Genomic DNA, 26275 nt, shown 5'->3' with positions numbered 1-26275 from the left:
ACCACTTAATACTTAGAATAAGCTGTATAAATAAAATCCTGCCTGATAACCCAGGCACCAACTTCCCCGCACCTGACCTCCAATTCTCGGTGTCTTCCCCGCTTTTCCTATCTCCTCTATTCTCATCTCATCACAACTACTTCTCTCCTTCAAACCTACAACCAACAATTCCAAACCCATTGAACGCCTCCAAACAAAGCAATCAAAATGGCCTCCCTATCCCGCGTAACCCGCATCAGTACGTCCACCACCCCACCCCCTTTCACCACTAAGCAATCCAACTAACTAACCCCCGAACCAGACAACCCAGCCCTCTTGTACGCCCTTCCACCTTCCCCATTCCACTCCCCCAAACAACCCCCTAACACCACCAAAACCAGTATCTGCGACCTCCAAGAGAAATTCCGACACGCAATCTACGAATTCCCCAAAGTGTACGCCTACCCCCTCCCCTCTCTCCCCTCCCCATTGCCCCAAACCATAACCATCCCCAAAAGCCAACAAACACATGAAATAGTATAAGCACAACAACCAAACTCCTCCGCGCCAGCACCCCCCTCAACATCCCCATCTACATCACGACCCAATCGCGAAGCAAACTCGGCCCTACAGTGCCCGAACTCACCACCCACCTAACCTCGAACCCACTGGTACTTGCCGACCTGGACAAAACCCTCTTTTCAATGATAACCCCCGAGATGGAAGCGGTGCTGCCCTCCCCCGAGAAAGGAGAAAAGGCATTGGATGTGATCATCGTGGGGATTGAGACGCATATCTGTGTGTTGCAGACGACGATGGATCTACTGCGCAGAGGACATCGGGTGTATGTGTGCTTGGATGGGGTGAGTAGTGTGAATAAGGAGGAGAGGGGGGTTGCGGTGGCGAGGATGAGGGATGCGGGGGCGATAGTGACGACGAGCGAGAGTTTGTTGTTTGAGATGTTGGGGGATGCTGGACATGAGGGGTTTAGGGGGGTGAGTGGGTTGGTTAGGGAGATGAAGGAGGAGACGAGGGGTGCGGTGGAGGGGTTGGCTAAGATTTAAGTAGTGGGTTTATTATATAGTGTGTGTATGCTACGAGGGAGGTATGCAGTATGCGGTACGTCAATTAGACTGACTGTCTCAAGTCATGGAAGAGATATACAAGTAACTCCCTAATTTGTTTCATTTAGGGGTCATTGCTGTCCGACCCGGTGGCTGCGTGGTATTGAGCCAGCCAAATGCAGACGCCCCGCCAACTGGATTACTGGGCCACTGCTTGCTCGTGCGTGTCCCGTCAGGCGACGCTCGGGTCGACGCGGGCTGGGATGGCCCTGAGGTCGCCGCATAGTCGGTACCAGAACTACTAGGAACGGTCGTGGCGGTAGGCACCCGTGTAGAAGATTTCGTGGGCCGCAGTACTTTCATCGTACGGCCACGGGTGGCCTTGCCCGTAGCAGAAGCGTTCGGGTCTGGCTTGGATTCGCGTTTCCACGAGCCCCAGACTCCGGCTGCCTCCACCCGTGCTGGGCCACTCGCCTGAGCGTCAACTTCTGTGGCGGACTTTGGCTCCTTTTGGGTATCAGTGTCTGTTGGCAGCTCTTGGGTCTCCGGGCGAGCCTTTCGACTCTCCTCGGAGCCCTCAAGAGACTCCCTTGCGGAGGCAGACGTGGAGGTACCCCGGCGAGAGAGGCTGGGAGGACGTCCAATCACGCCAAACGTTGCATGGCCGTTTGTATCCGCTTGGATGTCCTCGTGGACAGAACGAGCCTTCCGGCCGATGCGGGTGGCATCGGACATCGTGGACAAGGACTTGAAGACCGAATCATCTTCGGGGCGCACCAAGGGAATGGATACCTTGTTCCTCTCATCATCGACCATGATGATCTTGTCTTGTGAAAAGAGCACATCAGCGTTGTGGGACCGGAGGACATCGCTTCCCAAGACAATCTGGATCGCAGTATCGCCCGGCTCAACCTCGCGAACTAGAAACCGAACGGTCAAGGTAGGCACCTGAGGTTCGGGGCTGCTGGACCGCGAAGAGGCTTGGTGCACACTAGCCTCAGGTAGGTAAATTGGGAGCTTGATGTACTGCACATCCCCCTCGTACACAACTTGATCCGCCAACCCGAGTGTCTGGACCATCGGGTATCCTAGTGACGAACTATACGAGCCCGAGCAGACAGCAGCATACAAGAGAGAGTCATTGGAGAAGGTTGTAGTCAGCCAGCACCGAATGATGCATGGCACAGGGCCCAGGAGGAACAGTCCAGGCGGAGGAATGAGCGGCGAACCACCGACAGAGCTCATCATCCTGCTAGTTGTCTCAAGGCCCAGGCTGTTGGTACGAGCAGAGTGGTGGGAGTGTCCGGAAGAGCTTTGCCTTCCATCTGACCGATGAGACAAGGACCGCTCTGTCAGGGGATGGCTCCCGAGACCGCTGCCGGTGCGGAGTGGCAGCTCACTGCTAGATCGATTGGCCTGCCCGTAGTACCCATGGATGGCACTTTCATCAAACCTCACACTGTTTGCCCTGGAAGTGCCTCGTCGTGGCTCCTCTTCGTTGTCGAGACCCATTGTAGAGACGGCCCCGTGATGGTGTCCCTGATCGAAGCCCTTGAAAGCGTCCGCGGGGGTATGGAAGACCGGCTCTACAGAAGACAGCGCATCAGCCATGCTCGAACCACATGCTTGCGAAGATCCAGAAGAAGAAACTATCACACACCTGTGGGGATTGTGCCCCCAACGGAGCTAGGAAACGGCGACAAAGGACCCCAAACACTCCTCAGCTTTGCATCCTCGTCCCTCCGTCGTTCCAGTCTCGCGATACGCTCCGCCTGTTCGAACTGTGTGGCGTGGAGCTCCTTCAGCTCTTCGAAAACGCGCCAGATATCGTCGCGGGAGGCAAAGGGATACTGGGCATCCATATCCAGACGGAAGTAACACGAGACGCTGGATGGTGGCAACACACGAGAACGTCAATCGAAAGAGAAGGCTGAAAGGTGTCTACCAGACCAGACCGACCAAATCCGTTGACCAATCGATACTATTCACTTCTCCGCAATAACTGCTATCCTAGTCCAGCTGCTTCTGATAGCCCGCTTTGTCCTCAAATCCTCCTCCCTCGTGCTGTGTGACGGCCAAACGGCCGTCCACCCGGTTTGCTAAGAACGAGTATCCGCGGATCTGATCAAAGACATATAAAAAACCTAGAGGCGGAAGTACTGTGGTAAGAAGACTCGAACGATCGTGCCACACAAACGACGGCGGCGGGAAGGAAGCGGAAAGCGTTTATGGTATATGCGGACGGAAGTTGGCCCAAGATGGTGGGAATGCGGGATAGAGCCAGGCGACAGCGGAGTTGTTCCAAGGTTCAACGAGTTGATTATAAAGAGCCGTAGATGGAGATATTTTGTGGGAGAGCTGTACTAGAGACAATATAACGTCGTTCGTGCGATGGTCGGCTTTCGTGAAGGGGATCGAGGGAGGCGAGGAATGGGCGGAGGATTTCTGGGGATGTTCTTTGCGAAGGAAGGAGTCGAAGAAAAAGAATGTCGCTAAAAGAGAGGCAGAGGCAGAGGCAGAGGCAGAAACACTTTTCTTGGTCGTGAGGAGGGTGGAGCGGAGAAATGGTCGAGTAGATAGCAGAGAGGCACAGTGGAGAGGAAGAACACAGAATGGGGGGAAGAGAAGTTGCAAGGCAGGAAGTTGCCGTCGGACCGGATTTCATGAGGGGATAGCAATCCATGGCCCGCCAGCCAACCAGCGGCCGCCATGCACTGGATCTAGACCGCTTTCATCCACGGCCTTATTTTGCTACTATTCATTCTTTGTCAATGGAGCCAAAGACAGTGGAATCGACTGGTCCTTTGCTTCTGATTTGAAAATCCACATTCACGATGTTCTCAGCTGGCTGAAACGGTACTGTGTTCTATTGTATTCCACGCTTGTGCATCGGTTCTCTTAGTATTTATTCTAGATGATCAGTTCTCTATATATTATCCACCATTCGAAGCAGTATACCACACAGCCGATGAGACGGTACTCCCACTAGTAGCACTAGCACAAGCATCTCCAATGTTTCAAGCCGAGCCCCTATTTCGGCGCCAACGCCCAAGGAGGGAACACATAAGGAAGGTTCTCCGGCACCTGATCGGGCCAGCTCTCCTGAATAGTCTTCATAACCTCCTCAAACACAATGCGATATCCATTCGCAGCCAAATGCAAGCCATCCGTAAACAGACTAGCAAATCTGGCATTCTCAGGCAAATCCCTCGACCCAACCAGCGGCTGACCCTCCTTCCACCCAACAGACGACATGAACGCGCTCCAGACATCCGCAACGGGTAGACCAAACTCTGCAGCAACTTCGCGCGCAGCCTGACCGTACGTCCTGGTGTGCGCGTTAGTCCGAGTCGGATGGGGGTTCCCCTTCATAGCGTCGAACCCGGCCAATTGGTACTCGTTGATGGGAGGAGGAGTAATGATCATGATGCGGGGATTCTGGGCCTTTGTGAGGGGGTGCTGGATGATGTTTCTGAGGTTTTGCTTGTAGGTCTCAATGGGGACGTGCTGCTCGAAGCCGGGGAGACTGGCGTCGTTGGCGCCGAGCCAGATGGTCTGGATTTGTTTGTTAGTTATGAGGGTTATGGGGAGGGCGTGTGCTGGGGGGTGAGTACCATGAGTCGGACGTTGGCGCGCTCTGGTGAAGGGAAGCACTTGGGGAAGGCTTTGAGGGCATGGAGGGTGTTGTATCCGCTGTGGAAGAGTCAGTGGTTGTTGTTGTTTATTTGTTGCTTCAATCCTATTATTGAGGAGCATACGCTAGTCCACGGTTCACCACGTCCAGGCGGCGGGCGTAGGCTACAAGGTATCAATATCTGTCTGTAGAAAGAGGGGAGTGGGAATTGATTGCCTACCATTCTGCAACGCTGGGGAAAACCCGAATCCCATGTCCTGAGCATTGGAATACTCGGTAATGGAGTCACCGAAGAGGAAGAATTGGTCGTAAGGCGTGTACACGCCTTCTTCCTCGGCAGCTGCAACGGTGTTGGACATTGTGGTGTATGCTGATGGCGCGCTTGTCTAGCAAAAAAAAAGTGTCTATGGGAAGGTGAAAGAAAGATGAAGAAAGTTGAATTGGTGAGTGCGGGGACTCTGGCGGACGGAGGGGCTCGCAGTATAACAGAAAGTCCGATAACCGATAAACGGAGGGGCCGCTGTTGATCAGTTTCTCCACCAACGAGCTGGCCCATTTTCTAAAAAGCTTCTCAAATTTAAGGTCGGGTCATTTCAACAATTTATTTGGAGTTTATATACATAAATGTCTTCCGTTGAGCGAAAGCATCATCTACACAAAGTTGTCCCCAGTGTCAGTGCCATTACAGCTCTCTGCACTCCCAATTTTCCGCAGCGTCAATATTCCCCGAGCCTTTGTATTGAGCCTCGGCAGGATACACACACAATGGACGCTGACGATATACACCCTCTTCCGGATTCTTGTCATTCACGAACTTTGTCGCAATCAACTCATTTGGACTAGTTCCATTTTCCACCCAGTCCATCATGGCAAGGACTACATCGTGTTTTGCATCCTCGTGCCCAGGTACGCTGTGGACGTTTCCATCCCTCCCAAGGCTTGAAGACTGGCCATCGCCTGCAATGACCCAAGGGGCATTCATCAAATCTGATGTGCCTCCGCAGTGACTATGTATGTCAGCAAATGTTGGCATATGGCTCAAGTATGGCGATAGTCTTACCCCATTCCGGGAATCAGATAGAAGCGATAGAAATCGTCCAGGTTTATCCCCTTTGGACGTAAAGCATTGACAACCTGGTCATAGAAATATATGCTCGAACCTGCAGCGATAGACCAGTCTGACCAGCCGTGATAATGGAGAACCTTGCCTCCCTTGTTATAGAAAGGGGAGAGGTCGTAGTCATCGGTCGTGGCGTTTCCAGGGTTCAGCTCATCTGATAACTCGATCAATTCGGGGTCCCAATCCTCCCATCTCCAATCATCGCCCAGCTGAAGCATCCATTTGACGTAGTCAGTACCCAGTCTCGATGGAGAAGAAACCAAGCCGCTCCACTTCCATTCGCTGCTCAGAGTGAGATGTGGGAAAACGAATGTGTGGTTTGCTTCTACCCAGTCGTTGTGGAGCTTGTAGACCGTCTTGATCTGCTCTGTGTTCAGGCAAGTGGAGGGATCTTCAGCGTCATCCGCACACAGAAGAGCTTCTGGATGGAAGATACACGCATCCGGATTCATGACGATATTGTCTTCCACCCCGTCCTGGGGATCACATTGGCGAATAACCTCGTGGGCCAAAAGATCAATATGTTCGTTCGACAGATGATGTTGGGAGTCTGCTGGTGAGTTCCAAATACCGACAATCATGTTCCAGAGTTGCAGATGGGTTGTCCACCAGGCGGGAGCTCCAGCAATCACTCCGTCGAAATCGTCGGGGAACATCTCAACTTCCTTGAGACCCTGCTTTCCACCCGCGGAGCAGCCGCGGTAGTAACTGTAGGCAATCTTCTTTCCATAATACTGCTCCGTCACAGACTTGCCATTGACAACTGCATCGTGCATGGCCCTGTAGCCCCAGTTGGCGAGAGCTTCTTGGTTATGGTAAGCCCATTCGGCGCCAGAGCTCTCGTGGCCTGTATTCGTCGATACAGCAGCGAACCCATACCAAGAGGCGTCAATCTATCCAGATCATCGTTATAAGCGTCTCTTCATTGTCTCATGTGAAAGAAGAGGACTGAACATACAATAGATCCCCAACTAACACTTCCCGAAAACCCCCCATTTCCCGCAGTCCTGTACACACCTTAGCACACAATGCACCTACCAAACAATCCAACAAATACATACAAGAACCTCCCGTTCCAATCATCCGGCAACATCACCCCCACACTATGTTCCGTCTCCCCAGGCAGTGTCAAATTCGCCTGAAAGATACAAGCGCTCCTGGGCAGCACATACGACGAGATCCTAAAGGCGCCAGAATTGTGCTCAAGCGGAGGAGTGAAGCTATCATCAGCATCATAATGAGAAGCATAAAGGACCTTCGACCCCTCCGGCAGCAATGACTTAATAGCGTCGGCCGAGCAATCGAATGCGCCGCCAGAGGTGGGGTTCCGACGGGGTGGCGCGAATTGGCTCAGCAATGGAACCTTGAAGAGGAGTATCGTCTGGAGAAGATCAAGGAGAAACATCTTCCAGCTGTTCTATAAGCTTCAGCTCTGCTCTCCTAATACACCAAGATCGTCATAGCTCTTGCGTGGGTTGCATCTCTGCTGCCTGCTGAGTGCTCAGAGTAGCTTTTCGCGCTTAACCGTTCTGGTCGGGTTCGTCCGCGTTATCCCCGACTCCACTCTCGGAGATAAGGATCATTTGCACATGCAATATAGACATCATACTGACTTTCAACTTGGCAGCTATGATGGACAAAAGTAAGTTTTGAGATAATTTATCCCTGCTCGTATTATTTTTAAGGAACAATGACAGGAACCCTGGGCCGGAGTAACATTTAACAATATGCTTTTGTGAACCGGAGAATCAACATGGGGAAGAAAATGCGGGGGAGTTTGTTTCAGGGACTTTCAACGGTCCCTGCGGGAGATTTGAGGTAATTCATTGTTGAGTTTCACGGTTGCTTCTTGGCCTGATTTCAAATCCCACGAGGATTGAGAATATGACCTCGGTGACCCCTAGATACGAGTGTGGAGAAATTCGTGGGGTGTGGAGAGTGCGGAGGATGATCATTGCTGATGTTGGTCTGGGGATGATCCTCGGTTCTGTTACGCTGTTGGGTTGGCAGATGCGTGGAATTGACGCGGCTAGAATTGTTGGCATTCAGCCTTACAAATCGGTACTGTTGGATGTGCTTGGCCTTCTCTGGGTGTCAACGGGGTGTGGGATGAGGTGTGGAAGGGGATATCATCAATGAAATCCATCATACTGTTTATGGTAGATGGGAATGGGTGATATTGCAACAGATATCATCACTTTGAGTACTATCATAAATACAACCACGCACCTAGGTTAATCTAGTAATCTATAGCGATAACATATCCTAGTATTTTCTACTCAGTAACCAACCCAGTGAACCCACACCTCATCCCCAGGCAAACAGCTCACCCAAAGCATTAGTATATAGTTCCACAGCACATCCACCACAAATCCACCACAACTCCACGATCCCCTCCACAAAGCATCACACCTATCTAATAGAACCCAACATCCACAGCAACCCACAGCACCATCCAACACCCAGTGGAGACACGAGCAAGACACACCCATCCATCCCACCGCTCAACAAGAACAAAGGCCCTTTCTCCCTCACCCCCACAAGCTCTCCTCAGCAAGAACGAGATATCAACACGCCCCTCCTGTGGGAAACAAACACATAATCCAACTGGCTCCCCACAGCGCCACGTTTCCTCTCGTGGCGTCAACTATTGACTCTCTTGCGTAAGCTGTGAGGGTACGCCACGGTGGTGTGTGCAGTGTACCTTCCTGATTGGGAGGTAATGAAGATACTTCTACTATCTTTTATTAGATAGCTCTAGATAAGATATAACTAATTATCTACTTCTACTTTAAAAAGAATTCTTTTTTATATTTATTATATAAATTTAGATCAGTTACTCCAGACCGGAGCAACTTAGTAGTATATTTTAATATTTTTTAAAATATCTTTATTTTCTCTGTATAATAAACTGCAGTCTGTAGAATATATAAAAAAAATATTTTTTCTAACTAATAATATCTAAGTTTAAGAATAGCTATACTTTTTCAGATTATAATATCTAGATAAAGTATAATATCCAGACAGAGTTTATTTTCTAAATAAAGTTTATTCTCTACCTGGTGTTACGTCTACGTGGTAATAATAAGAAATATAAAAAGAAGATTTATATTATTTTTAAAAAGACTAAGTTTACTGTTCTTAAGAACTATAAAATTAATAGTAATAATAAAATTAAGTATTTTTATTATAAATATCTTTACTGCAAGCACTGTTGAGCATCTTTACTATAAATATAATACTAGTATTTCTCTTCTTTATAACTACTATATATAACTATTAATATAATAAAAAAATATTATCTTATCTATATCTTTAACAAGTCTAAATAAAAGAAATTATCTTAATTAATAATCTTCTTATAAATATTAAATTTATATCTCATGATTATGAAGACATGTTATTTTATTTTTTATTATATATTTAATTATTTTTTCTAAAAAGAGAGTATTTACTATCAAGTATTAACTAAATATTTTATAAAAAGTTAGAACTTTCTTGACCTAATCTTTAATTATTATATTATATATTAAAAGCTAACCTGTCAGATATCCTCTTATTAAACTTATTAAATTTAAATTTTTATAATTATAATTCTTAAGAATAAAATAATTATTAGTAATAATATTATATTTTATATACTAAAAAAGAAATAATAAATATTATAGATTCTTATAAAGCCATTTCTAGTCTTTCTAATACTAGAAAAATCTGTGATGAGTCAGGCGATAATACTAGAAAAAATAATTTAATTAAATTTAATATCTAAAATAATAATACTCTTTATCTGTATAGTTCTTAAATAATAAAAATCTATAAATAAACTATGATTCTACTATATTATATATAATAATATAACCAGATAAATAAAATATCTGATCTTGGTATATCTGATCCAGTAACTTATCTTATAAATTAATTATATATAATAAATATTAGTAAGATATCTAGAATTATATCTATTTTAAATAAGAACTGATATTAGAAAATTCATATAATAATAAATATCAGTCTTATTAATTTTTTTTAATTTAAATATATTATTAAGAAACTGCCTAATATTATAATAAAATTTAAATATAGATCTTTCTACTGTGTATTAAATAAGTATAATATCTCAGATATATATAAGACTAATAAGATAAATATAAAAAAAAGAGAGTATAAAAGATAATATATTTATTATTAATAAGTTAAAGAGCAGAATGCTGAGATCATAAGATTATAATAATAAATATTAAATCTTAATTAAATATTTAAATAATCTGATCAGAATTATATTACTTACTAAGAGTAAATATAATATAAGAAATAAATATTATAAGAATAATTTAATTAAGAAAGAGTAACACAGTAATAATTTAATATATTTTAATTAATATAGAATTTTAAATATAATGGACACTATCATAGCTAATAAATAGATTTAAATTTTTTCCAGAATATTATTAAAAAATTATCAATGCTAAGAAGTAGTTTCTATACTAAAAATAACTAATTTCAAGACACTTTCTATATATTAAATATATATTTTATTTAAATAAATCTTTTTTATTCTGACTATAATAGACAAGACAGGTATAATAATTGTGACGGCGAGTGACATCTCAGGATCATGTGACTTCTGTTTTGTTTGCTTTGTTTACCTGTCTTATATAGCTTATTTATTTTTATATAATTATATATTCTTCCTGAGCTTCTTTCTTTCTTTTTTTATATTAGAAATTCTTGTTAAATAATATTAAATTTAATTATTTAATTAGTTTTTATATAATTTCTAGTATTATTTTATTTTTTATTTTTTAAATTAATATTATATATTACCAGTTATCTAGCTCAGCAGCTGGTATTATTTCTTATATATATTTAATAATATTAAATATAATTAAGACAAAATAATCTGACCAAGACTTAAACTAAAATAATTAATAAAAATACTTATAATAATTAGAAAAAATTATATTAAATCAGTACTGAGTGCTGTAAATCTTTAATAATATTTAATAATTTTACTGAGAAAAGAGCCTAATAATAAAAAAGATATTATTTATAATTAGTTTTATAAATTATATATAAAGAATCCTGATAAAATCTTTAATATAATTCTCTGTATTATAAAAAAAGTAAAAATAAAAATATATAAGACTATCTGCCAGCGGGACAAGCTTAATAATAATTATAATAAAATAATATATAAATATAATCTATATATTATTTAGTTTTTTTAATTTAATAATTAAAATAACTAAGCAGCTAAGACTTTTAAATCTAAAAAATTAATAAAAATCTTTAATTTATCTTTATTTAATAATAGTAAAATTATTAGTTTCAAAAATTAATTTTTTATAATATAATAAAAGCTAGAAATTAATATAGATTATTTAAATATAGCTGCTGTTTAATAAACTTATATAATTAATTATTATAAAAATAATATTAGAAAGTATCTAGTTCTCTAACTTTATTTTAATATTTTAAATTTTTATATAAATATAATTAATATACTTAAATATCTAAAAATTATTTATATTAATTTAAATAAATTTTATAATATATACTGACAGTATCAAAAATTTAAAATAATAATTAATAATAAATTTTATAATTTTATATTTATATTCTGCTATCTTACTATAGAGATAAATATTATTAAAATTTATTAAAAAAAAAATTTCTATTAGTATTTTTTGTTTAAGCTATAAGAGCTGATAATATTTTATTTTAATAATAATAATATAATATTTAAATAGTATATTAAAGAATATGCTTAATTATCAGACTTAATTAATAATATAATAAAATATTATAATAAGATAAGTATTCTGAGTTGTTAACTGTTTATATTAATTATTATTATTATTATAATTATAATCTTTTTTATCCTGGTTAAGATCTTTTATAATACTAGTTATATTATTAATATAAAGCCGGAAAAATATATTTATATAATAATTAAAAAATATTACTTTATCTACTAGAAACAGGGATATTTAATCTGAAATTATTTAAAAAAAAAAGCAGATTAAGTTAAACTGTTAGAGATAATAGAAAATAATAATTTAATAAAAAATAATATTTAAAAGAAGTTTTTTTTTTAAATAAAATAAATATTAATATTAATTTATTAAATTTACGAGATCTGCTAGGCCAAGAGAATAAAAATTTTATTATTAAAATTCTAATATTAAATAATAGACTAGTAGTATTTATATATACTCTTACTAATATTAAAGCTAATATTTATATTTATATAAATATTATTTTTACTATTTAAATAATTTATTAATTTTAAATTAATATTATTTTTTTTAAGATTAATTATACTGTTACAGGCTTTAATAATAAAATTATAATATTTTTAATTTATATTATTTAATTTATATTTATAATTAATAGATGCCAGTTCTGTAATATATTATTTTTAATATTTAAATTAAATTATTATAATATTATTCTAAAATAAATATAATTTATAAAATAAAAGATTTTACTAGATTATTAATAAAATAAGTTAATATAACCTGATTGTTTTTCTTTATAAGATAAAATTAAAATTAAATTATTATAATAAATTTTCTGAGATATCTTATTATAATATTTAATTAATTAAAGTTATTAGTAAGATATTATCTAATAAGATTATAATTTTTAAAAAATAATTAATATTTTATTATAAATATTTTTTCTTAAAATAAAGCTTGAAGTATCCTGTATCTATTAAAATATTTTATAAAAAATTTTAATTAAAATATACTAGAATCTAATAAATTAAAATTTTTAATATTAAATTTCTAGAGCCTCCCGAAATTCTTAAAAAAGAAATATTTTTAAAAAAATTAAAATAACTTTTATCAAGACCGCTGTTTTTTATAAATATTTTTAAAATTTTAAATTAGAAATATTTATTATGTCTCTGAGTATGATTAAAAAAATTATTATAAAAAAAATAAATTTTAATAATAAAATATTTAAATTAATTAAAAAAGAGAAGATAAAGCAGACTTTTTTTAAATATTATTATAATCTAATAAATATCTTTTTTAAAAAAGAGTTAAATACTTTATTTATCTCTTAATCTTATAATTATTATATTTAATTAAAAAAAAATAATTTATTAAAAATAATTTTTTTTTATAAGATAATTTTAAAAAAACTTAAAGCTGCCTGTAATTATATTATTAAAAATTTAAAAAAAAGATTTATTATATTTAATATAATTTTATTTATTTTTCTTATTCTGATAGTAAAAAAGTCCAGAGAAAGATTATATTTATATATTAATTATTAAAAATTTAATATTCTAATTTGTAAGAATTTTTATTTTATTTTTTTAATTAATAAGATAATAGACTATCTCCAGAATATAAAGATATTTATAAAATTTAATATTTATTAAGATTTTTATTATATTTATATAGATTTTGAATTTGAAGACTTAACTACTTTCTAAATTTATTATAAAATTTTTAAATATTAAATATTATTATTTAAATTTATAAACAGACCAGTAGTCTTCCAGTATTTTATTAATAAGATTTTTATAGATTTTCTAAATAAATTTATTATAATATATATAGATAATATACTGATCTTCAGTAAAAATAAGATAGAATATAAATTTTATATTTATTAAATCTTTAAATATCTTTAAATAGCCAGACTCCAAGCAGTAATTTATAAATATAAGTTTTATATAATAAAAATTAAATTTTTAGAATTTATTATTACTATTACTGATATTTAGATTAATCCTGTAAAAACTGCTGTGATTATAAAATAATAATATTTAATTATTATTAAAGAAATTTAATTATTTTTTAGATTCTGTAATTTTTACTAATATTTTATAAAAAATTATAGCTGAATTATTAAACTTATAAATTAATTTATCTAGAAAAATATTTTATTTATTTAAAATTAATTTTATAAAATAATTTTCTAGGCCCTGAAGCAGGTTCTAATATTAGTTTTTATATTAATTTATTATAATTTATCTAGATTTATATATATTAAAATTAATATAATTAATAAAGTAATTACAGAAGTTCTTTATTAATAAATTAAGAATATATAATATTTTATAGCTTATTACTCTAAGACTATATTTTTTTCTAAATATAATTATAATATTTATAATAAGAAAATACTGATTATTATATATATTTTTATAAAATAGAGAATAGAATTAGAGAATTTATAATAATTAAAAAAATTTATAATTCTTATAGATTATTAAGTCTTGGAATATTTTATAATTATTAAAAAATTTAATATTTAGTAGACCTGCTAGGCAGAGATATTATTCTAATATTATTTTATTATTAAATATTAACTAGAAAAGAATAATACACTAGCTGACTATTTTATATAAAAAAAGATTAATTTAAAAATAATTAATAATTATTATTATTAAGTACTGCTAAAACTTAAGTTTTTAAAATCTAGTATAATTTTTAATCCAGTACTAGTAGTCTCTATAAAATAAAATCTTTATATTATAGATTATATTTTAAAAATAAATTATATTTATTTTTTTTTAAAAGATCTCCAGAAGCAAGCTTACTAGTAAAAAATTAATTATTTTCTATAAAATAAATTATTTTTATATTAAAATAAATTAATAATTTCTGATAAAGATGATTTACAGATCTAATTATTAAATAAGATTTATTAATAATTATTACTGGCTTATTCTAGACAAATAAAGATAATAATATTAATTAAATAATAATATTTCTGGAGTACTTAGAACAGAGATATTTAATATTATATAAATAATTATTTAATTTATAAAAGAAAAAATATATATTAAGATTTATTATTTAAATTATTCTAACTTCTTCTAATCTTTAATTAATTATAATAATATATATTTATAGATTTCTACTTCTTCCTGAAGAATTGTTATAGATTTAATATTATCTTTATAATAATAAATTATTTTAATAAATATATAATATTTATTTTCTGTATAAAATAGATCTCTGTATAAGATATAATTTATTTATTTATTAATTAAATTTATATTTAGATAAAGTCCTCTGATATTATTATTTTTAATTAAAAAAATTAATTTATAATTAATTTTTAAAATAAATTATATTAAATTCTATAAATTAAATTAAAGTTTTTAATAATATATTATCTACAGACTAATAAATAAATAAAAATTATTAATTAATATACAATTCAGTAATTTATTTTATTTATTAATTACTTTCAGAATAATTAATCAGAATTACTGTTATTTATTAATTTTATTATTATAATTTTATTTTATAAATTTACCAGATTATCTTTATTTATAATTAAGAAAAAATATAAATTTTAAATATTATTTAACTAAATTTTTTTAATAAATTTATTATTTTATATTATTATCTAAGACTAAGCCTGTGAGTTTACTTATTATATAAAATAAATTTAAATTTTTATATAAGATAGAATCCGGGAGGTATAAAGTTAATAAATATAATAAATTAATTAATTCTATTATTCTGTTAATTTTAATATTAATAATAAAATTTTTATTAATATTTATAATTAGAGATGGGGCCAGCCCTTATAAAAATTATTAGAAAATTAATATAATCTTATATTTATTATTAATAAGATTAATAATATTTATAAGATTTATTTTTTTAAAAATATATATATATATTCTATTTTTTATCCCAAGAAGCTCTGTCTGTGTAATATATTTAATTTATTATTAAAATAAATTTAAGATACTATTATATTTATTAAAATTAATAATTAGATAAAATAAAAAGTTAAAAATATTCTAGTCAGTTATTTATAATATAATTATCTTTAGTATAAAGTTAAATGGCTAGTATTTAATACAGTTAATTATATTTAATATTTAATAAGAAATTTTAAAAATATCTTCTTCTATTTCTAAAATTATTATATAAAATATTTTATTTATTCTAGACCTTTTAAGCATCTCCTGTAATAATTAATAGCTGTAAAAACTAATAAATTTATACTAGATTATAAAAAAAATAATTTATCTTTAATTAAAAGCAGCTAGATCTAAACAGAAAAATAATATAATAATAAATAATATCTTAAAGTTATATAATTTCTATTTTATTTACTTTGTTTGTCTGCCTCGTGTGGCTTGCTTATTTTTATATAATTATATATTCTCTCTAAGTTTCTTTCTTTCTTTCCTTATACTAGAAATTCTTGTTAGATAGCACTAAATTTGACTATTTGATCAGCTTCCACAATAATAAATAAAATTAAAATTAATCTTATATTAATCCTGATTATTACTTTATTAATTATTATATTATTAAATAGCATTCTCATTAGCTGAAGTTTAATAATATAATAATATTTAATCTAAAAATAATAGATATTAAATTCTTTATCTGATAAATTTAAATTATTATAGCTTAAAAAGAACAGTAACTTATATTAAATATTCTTTTATTTTATTTTAAAGACTAGACTTTTATATAATATATTAAATTACCTGAGGTGCTCCAGGACCAGATAATTTATAAGATTAAAATATAATATTAAAAATTTAAATATAAATTTAGATATCCAGCTATTGAAGTACAGCAAGAAATATAATAATTAAAATTCAGATTTAAGAAAACAGATAATCTCTTATTTACTAATTATCTTATCTAGAAAATATCTTTTTTATAAGCTACCGGCACAGCGGATAAAGAGACTCTAAAAAATAAATTATAAAAAAAACTTGATAATAATCTTACTTATCTTATTTAATTAATAGAGAATAAGTTATTTAAAGCTTTTAAATACTATTTATATACCAGGAAAGCTGGTATGAAATACCAGTAATAGTTATTTAATAAAAAAAAGGATTATACTGAACCGCATAACCATATTAAATATAAGTATTATAATAAATACTTAGAGCCAGCTGATTGTGACAGTGAGTGATGTCTCAGGGTCATGTGACTTCTGTTTTGTTTGCTTTATTTACCTGTCTTATATAGCTTGCTTATTTTTATATAATTATATATTTTTTCTAAGCTTCTTTCTTTCTTTTCTTATACTAGAAATTCTTGTTAGATAGTATTAAATTTAATTATTTAATTAATTTTTATATAATTTCTAGTATTATTTTATTTTTTATTTTTTAAATTAATATTATATATTACCAGCTACCTAGCTCAGCAGCTGGTATTATTTTTTATATATATTTAATAATATTAAATATAATTAAAATAAAATAATCTGATTAAGATCTGAACTAGAATAATTAATAAAAATATTTATAATAATTAAAGAAAATTATACTGAATCAGTATTAAATATTATAAATTCTTAATAATATCTGATAATCCTGCTAAAAAGAGAATCTGATAATAAAAAAAATATTATCTATAATTAATTTTATAAATTATATATAAAGAATCCTGATAAAATCTTTAATATAATTCTTTGTATTATAGAAGAAGTGGAAACAGAAATATATAAGATTATTTATTAATAAAATAAGTTTAATAATAATTATAATAAAATAATATATAAATATGATTTATATATTATTTAGTTTTTTTAATTTAATAATTAAAGTAGCTGAGTAATTGAAACTTCTAAATCTAAAAAGTTAATAAAAATCTCTGATTTATTTTTATTTAATAATAGTAAAATTATTAGCTTTAAAGACTGGCTTCTTATAATATAATAAAAGCTAGAAATTAATATAAATTATCTGAGTATAGTTACTGTCTAATAAATTTATATAATTAATTATTATAAAAATAATATTAGAAAGTATTTAGTCTTCTAACTTTATTTTAATATTTTAAATCTTTATATAAATATAACTAATATATTTAAATATCTAAAAATTATTTATATTAATTTAAATAAGTCTTATAATATATACTGACAGTATCAGAAGTTTAAAATAATAATTAATAATAAATTTTATAATTTTATATTTATATTTTACTATCTTGCTGTAGAGACAGGTATTATTAAAATTTATTAAAAAAAGAATTTTTATTAATATTTTCTATTTAAGTTATAGAAGCTGATAATATTCTGCTTTAATAATAATAATATAATATTTAAATAATATATTAAAAAGTATACCTGATTATTAAACTTAATTAATAATATAATAAAATATTATAATAAGATAAATATTTTAAATTACTAGCTGTTTATATTAATTATTATTATTATTATAATTATAATTTTCTCTGCTCTGGTTAAGATCTTTTATAATATTAATTATATTATTAATATAAAGCTGGAGAAATATATTTATATAATAATTAAAAAATATTACTTTATCTGTTAAGAATAAAAATATTTAATCTAGAATTATTTAAAAAAGAAAGCAGGTTAAATTAAATTATTAAAAATAATAAAAAATAATAATTTAATAAAAAATAATATTTAAAAGAAGTCTTCTTTCTAAATAAAATAAATATTAATATTAATTTATTAGATTTATAAGATCTGTTAGGCTAAGAGAATAAAAACTTTATTATTAAAACTTTAATATTAAATAATAGACTAGCAGTATTTATATATATTCTTACTAATATTAGAGCTAATATCTATATTTATATAAATATTATTTTTATTATTTAGATAATCTACTAATTCTGAATTAATATTATTTTTTTTAAGATTAATTATATTATTACAGATTTTAATAATAAAATTATAATATTTTTAATTTATATTATCTGATTTATATTTATAATTAATAAATATTAATTTTATAATATATTATTTTTAATACTTAAATTAGGCCGCCATGATATTATTCTAGAATAAATATAATTTATAAAATAAAAGATTTTATTAAATTATTAATAAAATAAATTAATATAGCCTGACTGTTTTTTTCTATAAAATAAAATTAAAACTAGATTATTATAATAAATCTTTTAGAATATTTTATTATAATATTTAATTAATTAAAATTATTAGTAAGATGCTATCTAATAAGACTATAATTTTTAAAAAATAATTAATATTTTATTATAAATATTTTTTCTTGAAATAAAGCCTGAAATATCTTATATTTATTAAAGTATTTTATAAAAAACTTTAATTAAAATATACTAGAATTTAATAAATTAAAATTTTTAATATTAAATTTTTAGAGCCCCCTGGAGTCTCTAAAAAAGAAATATTTTTAAAAAAATTAAAATAATTTTTATTAAAACTGCTGTTTTCTATAAATATTTTTAAAATTTTAAATTAAAAATATTTATTATATTTCTGAGTATAATTAAGAAGGTTATTATAAAAAAAATAAATTTTAATAATAAAATATTTAAATTAATTAAAAAAAAAGAAGATAAAGTAGACTCTTTTTAAATATTATTATAATTTAATAAATATCTTTTTTAAAAAAGAGTCAGATACTTTGCCTATTTTCTAATCTTATAATTATTATATTTAATTAAAAAAAATAATTTATTAAAAATAATCTTTTTTTATAAAATAATTTTAAAAGAACTTGAAGCTGCCTATGATTATATTATTAAAAATTTAAAAAAAAGATTTATTATATTTAATACAGTTCTGTTTGTTTTTTTTATTCTAATAATAAAGAAATTTAAAAAAAAATTATATCTGTATGTTAATTATTAGAAATTTAATATTTTAATTTATAAGAATTTTTATTCTATTTTTTTAATTAATAAAATAATAGATTATTTCTAGAATATAAAAATATTTATAAAGCTTAATATCTGTTAAAGCTTTTATTATATTTATATAAATTCTAAATCTGAAGACTTAATTATTTTCTGAATTTATTATAGAATTTTTAAGTATTAAGTATTATTATTTAAATTTATAAATAAATTAACAGTTTTCTAATATCTTATTAATAAAGTTCTTATAGATTTTCTGAATAAATTTATTACAGTATATATAGATAATATATTAATTTTTAATAAAAATAAAATAGAATATAAGTTTTATATCTGTCAGATTTTTAAATATTTTTAGATAATTAAATTCTAAGCAGTAATCTATAAATATAAATTCTATATAATAAAAACTAGATTTTTAAGATTTATTATTACTACTACTGGTATTTAAATTAATTCTGTAAAAATTATTATAATTATAGAATAATAATATTTAATTACTGTTAAAGAAATCTAATTATTTTTTAAATTCTATAATTTCTATTAATATTTTATAAGAAATTACAGCTGGATTATTAAGTCCATAAATTAATTTATTTAAAAGAATATTTTATTTATCTAAAACTAGTTTTATAAAATAACTTTCCAGGTTCTAAAGTAGATTCTGATATTAATTCTTATATTAATTTATTATAATTTATTTAGATTTATATATATTAAAACTAATATAATTAATAGAGTAATTATAAAAATTTTTTATTAATAAATTAAGAATATATAGCACTCTGTAATTTATTATTTAAAAATTATATTTTTATTTAAATATAATTATAATATTTATAATAAAAAAATATTAATTATTATATATATTTTTATAGAATAGAAAATAGAACTAGAGAATTTATAATAATTAAAAAAATTTATAATTTTTATAAATTACTAAGTTCTGGAATACTTTATAATTATTAAAAAGTTTAATATTTAATAAACCTGTTAGATAAAAATACTATTCTAATATTATTTTATTATTAAATATTAATTAAAAAAGAATAATATACTAGCTAATTATCTTATATAAAAGAAGATTAATTCAGAGATAATTAATAATTATTATTATTAAATATTATTAAAATCTAAATTTCTAGAATTTAGTATGATTTTTAATCTAGTACTAGTAATTTTTATAAAATAAAATCTTTATATTATAGATTATATTCTAGAAGTAAACTGTATCTATTTCTTTTTAAAAAATTTTTAAAAATAAGTCTGTTAGTAAGAAACTAATTATTTTTTATAAAATAAATTATTTTTATATTAAAATAAATTAATAATTTCTGATAAAGATAATCTACAAGTTTAATTACTAGATAAAATTTACTAATAGTTATTATTAACTTATTCTGGGTAAATAAAGATAATAATATTAATTAAATAATAATATTTTTAAAATACTTAGAACAGAGATATCTGATATTATATAAATAATTATTTAATTTATAAAAGAAAGAATATATATTAAGATTTATTATTTAAATTATTCTAATTTCTTCTGATCCTTAATTAGTTATAATAATATATATTAATAAATTTCTACTTCTTTTTAAAAAATTATTATAAATTTAATACTGTCTTTATAGTAATAAATTATTTTAATAAATATATAATATTTATTTTCTATATAAAACAGATTTCTGTATAAAATATAATTTATTTATTTATTAATTAAATTTATATTTAAATAGAGCCCTCTGATATTATTATTTTTAATTAAAAAAATTAATTTATAATTAATTTTTAAAATAAATTATATTAAATCCTGTAGATTAAGTTAAAGTTTTTAATAATATATTATCTGTAGATTAACAGGTAAACAGAAATTATTAATTAATATATAATTTAATAATTTATTTTATTTATTAATTATTTTTAGAATAACTGGTCAAAACTACTATTATTTATTAATTTTATTATTATAATTTTATTTTATAAATTTATTAAATTATCTCTATTTATAATTAAAAAAGAATATAAACTCTAAATATTATTTAATTAAATTTTTTTAATAAATTTATTATTTTATACTATTATCTAAGATTAAGTCTATAAGTTTATTTACTATATAAAATAAATCTGGATCTTTATATAAAATAAAATCTAGAAAATATAGAATTAATAAATATAATAAATTAACTAATCTTATTACTCTATTAATTTTAATATTAATAATAAAATTTTTATTAATATCTGTAACTGGAGATAGAGCTAATTTTTATAAAAATTATTAGAAAATTAATATAATTTTATATTTATTATTAATAAGATTAGTAATATCTACAAGATTTACTTTTCTAAGAATATATATATATATTTTATTTTTTATTCTAAGAAATTCTACCTGTGTAATATATTTAATTTATTATTAAAATAAATTTAAGATACTGCTGTATTTATTAAAATTAATAATTAAATAAAATAAAAGATTAAAAATATTCTAGCTAGCTGTTTATAATATAATTATTTTTAATATAAAATTAAATAGCTGGTATCTAATGCAGCTAATTATATCTAGTATTTAATAAAAAATTTTAAGAATATTCTTTTCTGCTTCTGGAATTATTATATAAAATATTTTATTTATTTTAAATTTTCTAAATATTTCCCGTAATGGTTAACAGCTATAGAGGCTGATAAATTTATACTAGATTATAAAGAAGATAATTTATTTCTGGTTAAAAATAGCCAGATCTAAATAGAAAAGTAATATAATAGTAAGTAATATCTTAGAATTATATAATTTCTGTTTTATTTACTTTATTTGCTTATTTTATATAACTTGTTTATTTTTATATAATTATATGTTCTTCCTGAGCTTCTTTCTTTCTTTTCTTATGCTAGAAATTCTTGTTAGATAGCACCAAATTTGACTATTTGATCGGCTTCTACACTGATAACCTGACTGATAAGAACAAGAATCTTTTAGTAAGGACTTTTAATTATTATAATATAAAATCTAGTCAGTCCTGTCGCCATTATAGCGGTGACTATTAGAATTATGAATGTCCAAAGAAGTAGTCTGATAGAAATATGCATCTGGTGAAGAGACGTGAGTTGCTCCGGTCTGGAGTAACCGATCTAAGTCTATACAACAAACGTAGAAAAGGATCCTTTTTAAAGTAGAAGCAGATAGTTGGTTTATTGACTACAAGCACCCCGCGGAACAGATGATTATATACAGAATAGTCACAGTTAGTACTGGTGCTCTCACCAAGCAACCAGTAAATATTTATAATATTAATCAAGCTAAGTGGAGCCATTTCTATATCTTAAATATAATTATAGACTTCTTTATCAAGATAAAGTATTTTATAATTATTAACTTTCCAGTTAATATTATACCAGCTGATTTAAAAAATAAAGTGATCTTTATAACTGACAAGACTTTATATAATTTCTGTAAGCTGGTCATAGGCTCTTCCAGAATAATTAATTTTAATCTCTTAATAATTATAGATAATATTAATATTATCTAAACCTGTCCTGTTCTTAAAACAATCCAGGATATAGTAAATATATAATAATAAATAAATAATCTTATTATATATCTGGTATATTTCAGGAATAAACTCTGAGACCTGAATCTATTTCTAATTATAAAAGAAGTAATTAAAAAAGTTATAATATTATACCCAGATAATATTATCAGCAAGAAAGTTATCTAAAATATTTTATATATTATTAAACAGGACTGAATCTCTACTCTTATTATTAAAACCCATGTATTTTCTATATATTTTATTTATATTCTCCATAATATAAAATCTTGATTTTTTTTATATATATATGTCTTACATACTTCTTATTTATTATATATGTCTTACTTTTCTACTTGTTTATACTTGCTACTCGCTTATAATAATACTTCTACTTATTTATACTTTACTACTTACTTATAATAATACTTTTACTTATTTATGCTTGCTACTTACTTATAATAATACTTCTATTTATTTATACTTTGCTACTCACTTATAATAATATTTCTATTTATTTACACTTTACTACTCGCTTATATTTTACTTATTATGTTTTCCTACTCATATTTAAATACTTATTATTATTGTTATCTGTTAAGAATAACAGCTTATATAAAGCAGTAGTTTACAGTGTACCTTCCCAATTAGAAGATAATGAAGATACTTCTATTATTTTCTATTAAATAGCTCTAGATAAGACACAACCAATTATCTGCTTCTGCTTTAAAAAGGATCCTTTTCTATATTCATTGTATAGACTTAGATCGGTTACTCCAGACCGGAGCAGTGTGGGATTTGTGGGTGAGATGATGGGGGATGAGGGGAGTGTCTTGTTACCTATTTACTATTTGGATGTGTGGAGATCTAGGCTCATTTGAGATGATTCTGTCTCCTGACTGGAGGGTGGTGATTGGTTGGTGGTAGGTATTGTTTTGGTTGTGGGGTTGGTTGGGCAGTGGTCAGTGGTCATGCTTAGGTTCTTTGTTTTAGTTCCTTGGCTTAATATATTGTCTTGGGTTGTGTTATGGTATATTGTATGTGTAGGCCGGAAGGAGGGTGTAAGATAGGTACTAGGGTGCGTGGTGGTTGTTCACGTTTGCGTATGATAGTAGTGTCTGTTTCGAAGGTCGCGATTTGAGGCTGGGTGTGTGTAAGAGACATTACTATCACGCTATGGACTACTAGTTGGAATCGAAATGTTCTGAGTCTGGATAATATAGTGTGTGTGTGTTTAAGACTCTACATGTAGTGATAGGTCGATATGAATTTGGATTCTTTGTATACTTCGAACGTGTCGATGTATTCCATCTCAACTGAAGCTTTACAGAACTACAGACTACTACTAGCATACTGCTGAGTGATATGAATGGTGATAAAATGAATTCAAGTCAAGTCATAAGAAATACATCCGTCGTAAAATACATCTAGCTAGTTATGTTTGTGCCACTTCCTGCCAAACATATGGACGGCAATGACTGGCAAGAAGCTGACAGCAAACATCAACGCACTTGAGACACCTGAGCTGGCCGCAACACCGACGTTGTCGAACATGTCGGGGAACCTATATGCCATATTAGTCTATGCTCTCACTTTTAGTTGAAGACGATGGGTGACCTACCAAAACGGACCAATGAACCCCCACACCTGGCGAACAAACGTGATGAAAACACCAACACTGCCCGAATCTTCCGGATAGCAGTCCACCGCATAAGTAACCAGAACGGTCGTCACAAGCTGGTTGCCAAAAGCAGCAATGGCTGTGCCGATAATTGGCGACACAACCCAGTGATCTGGAGCAGCTTGTTCAGTGCAGACCAGGAATACAATGGCACCGACAATAGTCAGAATCACTCCAGGATAGCTGAGCCAGAGACGGTACTCGGGATCCGGCTTGTGCTGTATCTTGCGTTCACGCCGGCGCATCCAGAAGTCAGACATGGAACCTCCAATCTGCTCGCCTAGGACCGTGCCGATTATAACTCCAATAAATTGAAGACCCAGCTGCTCCGCATTGAGGCCGAACTTGGTTTGTAGAAGTTGGGGCACCTCGACCGTGATCATGACACTGCCGAACAAGAATACCATAGCATAAGCGCAGGCGGGAATCATGACGCTAGGACGTGCGGCCATCGTCAATGGGTGGAAGAATTCGCGGAGTGTGAGTGGTGTTGGGTCAATGCGGCGAAAGGATAGGTACTGGGCCTTGAAGTCGGACATGCCCTCGGTACTACCGCCGATGTAGCGGGTCTCAGGACCAAAGAAGATATACAGGATGAACTGAACACCGTTGGTGATGGCCAGCACCCAGAAAATCCAACGGTACCCGACGCGGTATGTAATGAAACCGTAGATCAAGGGACCTAAGATACAGTCAGTGAGACGCAACGTTAATAATGTAGGGCAAACTGACCAACTGGAACACCCAAGGTGACCATCAATGTCCAGACACCCAGATAACGGCCTCTGTCTTTCTTAAAGAAGGTTTCGGTAACAACGGCACTTCCAATGGCCGCTGCCGGAGAGATGAAGAAGGCCGTCAAGGCTCGACAGGCGGCCATAGAAGCGTAGGTTGGACTCTTCGCGCAACCAATGTTGCATACCAAGCTGCAGATGGTAGACAGAAGGAAGATAGGGCGGCGTCCGAAGCGATTCGCCAAGGGCTTCCAGAACAGAGGTGCACCTCCAAGAATCGCAATCTGAAGCGAAGTAAGATAACTGGCTCTTTGCATAGAAACCCCAAGATCCTCCGCGATACTCTCATAGGCTGGAATAATCGAGGCGGTGAATGTTGCCATGCAGGCGTGGAAGGCGACGAGGATGAGGTTAATCAATTTCTACAGTTAAGGACATTCAGTCAGTAACTAGAGATGCAGTTGTGGAGACAGTGCTCATACCTTCCAGGTAGGCCAGTTGTACGGGTCTGCGCCCGATGGGCTCGGGATAGGATCGAGGTCCAAGGTTCCATGACGCTGCAGGAGGTACTCTCGATGAGAGGGCGAAAGAGATGCCGCAGCAATCTCAGCATATGAAGTAGGTCCTTCTTCAATCTTTTCGAAGTATTCGCTGCTGTTCTTCTCGATGTGGGTCTCCTCATGGGTCTTGGGCGGGGGAGTCGACCGAACGTCCTCGGTCGTTTCGATATGAGACATGATGGCTGCCAACAAGCCACACAACAAAGATAAGTCTGATAGAATGAATGGGTAAAAGGGAGAGTGAGGCAAGACAGCCAGCCAAAGAAAAAGCTTTCTGGCGTCTGGGGGCCAAAAAGGGGTGAGGAAGAAGAAGTTGATCTAGCGACCTGACAGAAAAAAAGAGAGGAACCCAGGTAT

General features: G+C 30.2%; 5 protein-coding genes across 5 annotated transcripts; 1 reads left to right on the top strand and 4 right to left on the bottom strand.

Moving 5' to 3' along the window:
• Nucleotides 1-136: 136 nt before the first annotated feature.
• Nucleotides 137-1043, top strand: BO79DRAFT_201651 (putative isochorismatase family hydrolase; the record flags this gene model as incomplete). The annotated part of the gene is made up of 4 exons (XM_025681591.1): nucleotides 137-238; nucleotides 302-317; nucleotides 381-434; nucleotides 518-1043. Exons 1-4 carry the CDS (start codon nucleotides 208-210, stop codon nucleotides 1041-1043), a joined length of 627 nt encoding a protein of 208 aa, XP_025535951.1. The 5' UTR covers nucleotides 137-207.
• A 120-nt stretch (nucleotides 1044-1163) lies between these two features.
• Nucleotides 1164-2905, bottom strand: BO79DRAFT_258655 (uncharacterized protein; the record flags this gene model as incomplete). The annotated part of the gene is made up of 2 exons (XM_025686316.1): nucleotides 1164-2629; nucleotides 2704-2905. 2 exons carry the CDS (start codon nucleotides 2903-2905, stop codon nucleotides 1164-1166), a joined length of 1668 nt encoding a protein of 555 aa, XP_025535950.1.
• A 1062-nt stretch (nucleotides 2906-3967) lies between these two features.
• On the bottom strand, nucleotides 3968-5088 carry BO79DRAFT_240092 (SGNH/GDSL hydrolase family protein). Its single transcript, XM_025684989.1, has 4 exons — nucleotides 4898-5088; nucleotides 4802-4841; nucleotides 4658-4736; nucleotides 3968-4598 (listed from the first exon to the last, which is right to left on the bottom strand). Exons 1-4 carry the CDS (start codon nucleotides 5034-5036, stop codon nucleotides 4074-4076), a joined length of 783 nt encoding a protein of 260 aa, XP_025535949.1. The 5' UTR covers nucleotides 5037-5088; the 3' UTR covers nucleotides 3968-4073.
• Nucleotides 5089-5313: 225 nt separating this feature from the next.
• On the bottom strand, nucleotides 5314-7227 carry BO79DRAFT_179914 (feruloyl esterase B precursor). The gene is made up of 4 exons (XM_025680064.1): nucleotides 6859-7227; nucleotides 6756-6804; nucleotides 5738-6690; nucleotides 5314-5684 (listed from the first exon to the last, which is right to left on the bottom strand). The coding sequence occupies exons 1-4, from the start codon at nucleotides 7200-7202 to the stop codon at nucleotides 5360-5362; spliced, it is 1671 nt and encodes a 556-aa protein (XP_025535948.1). The 5' UTR covers nucleotides 7203-7227; the 3' UTR covers nucleotides 5314-5359.
• Nucleotides 7228-24341: 17114 nt separating this feature from the next.
• On the bottom strand, nucleotides 24342-26095 carry BO79DRAFT_201639 (putative MFS transporter; the record flags this gene model as incomplete). The annotated part of the gene is made up of 4 exons (XM_025681590.1): nucleotides 24342-24507; nucleotides 24565-25306; nucleotides 25357-25780; nucleotides 25841-26095. 4 exons carry the CDS (start codon nucleotides 26093-26095, stop codon nucleotides 24375-24377), a joined length of 1554 nt encoding a protein of 517 aa, XP_025535947.1. The 3' UTR covers nucleotides 24342-24374.
• Nucleotides 26096-26275: the final 180 nt, after the last annotated feature.

The sequence above is a fragment of the Aspergillus costaricaensis genome (genome assembly GCF_003184835.1).
Source record: "Aspergillus costaricaensis CBS 115574 unplaced genomic scaffold BO79scaffold_34, whole genome shotgun sequence".
In the NCBI taxonomy this organism is placed as follows: Eukaryota; Fungi; Ascomycota; class Eurotiomycetes; order Eurotiales; family Aspergillaceae; genus Aspergillus; species Aspergillus costaricensis.
The sequence above is the reverse complement of the archived record's forward strand: the minus strand, read 5'-3'. Positions and strand labels throughout refer to the sequence as shown.

Excerpts from the sequence above, each read along its gene's own strand:
- BO79DRAFT_179914 (XM_025680064.1), bottom strand. The coding sequence starts at position 7,202 with ATGTTTCTCCTTGATCTTCTCCAGACGATACTCCTCTTCAAGGTTCCA. Across the intron at positions 6,805-6,858 it reads GATTGGAACGGGAGGTTCTT|GACTGCGGGAAATGGGGGGT; the intron begins GTATGTATTTGT and ends AGGTGTGTACAG. Across the intron at positions 5,685-5,737 it reads TATCTGATTCCCGGAATGGG|TCACTGCGGAGGCACATCAG; the intron begins GTAAGACTATCG and ends TGACATACATAG.
- BO79DRAFT_240092 (XM_025684989.1), bottom strand. The coding sequence starts at position 5,036 with ATGTCCAACACCGTTGCAGCTGCCGAGGAAGAAGGCGTGTACACGCCT. Across the intron at positions 4,842-4,897 it reads TTCCCCAGCGTTGCAGAATG|CCTACGCCCGCCGCCTGGAC; the intron begins GTAGGCAATCAA and ends GATACCTTGTAG. Across the intron at positions 4,737-4,801 it reads GTGGTGAACCGTGGACTAGC|CGGATACAACACCCTCCATG; the intron begins GTATGCTCCTCA and ends ACTCTTCCACAG.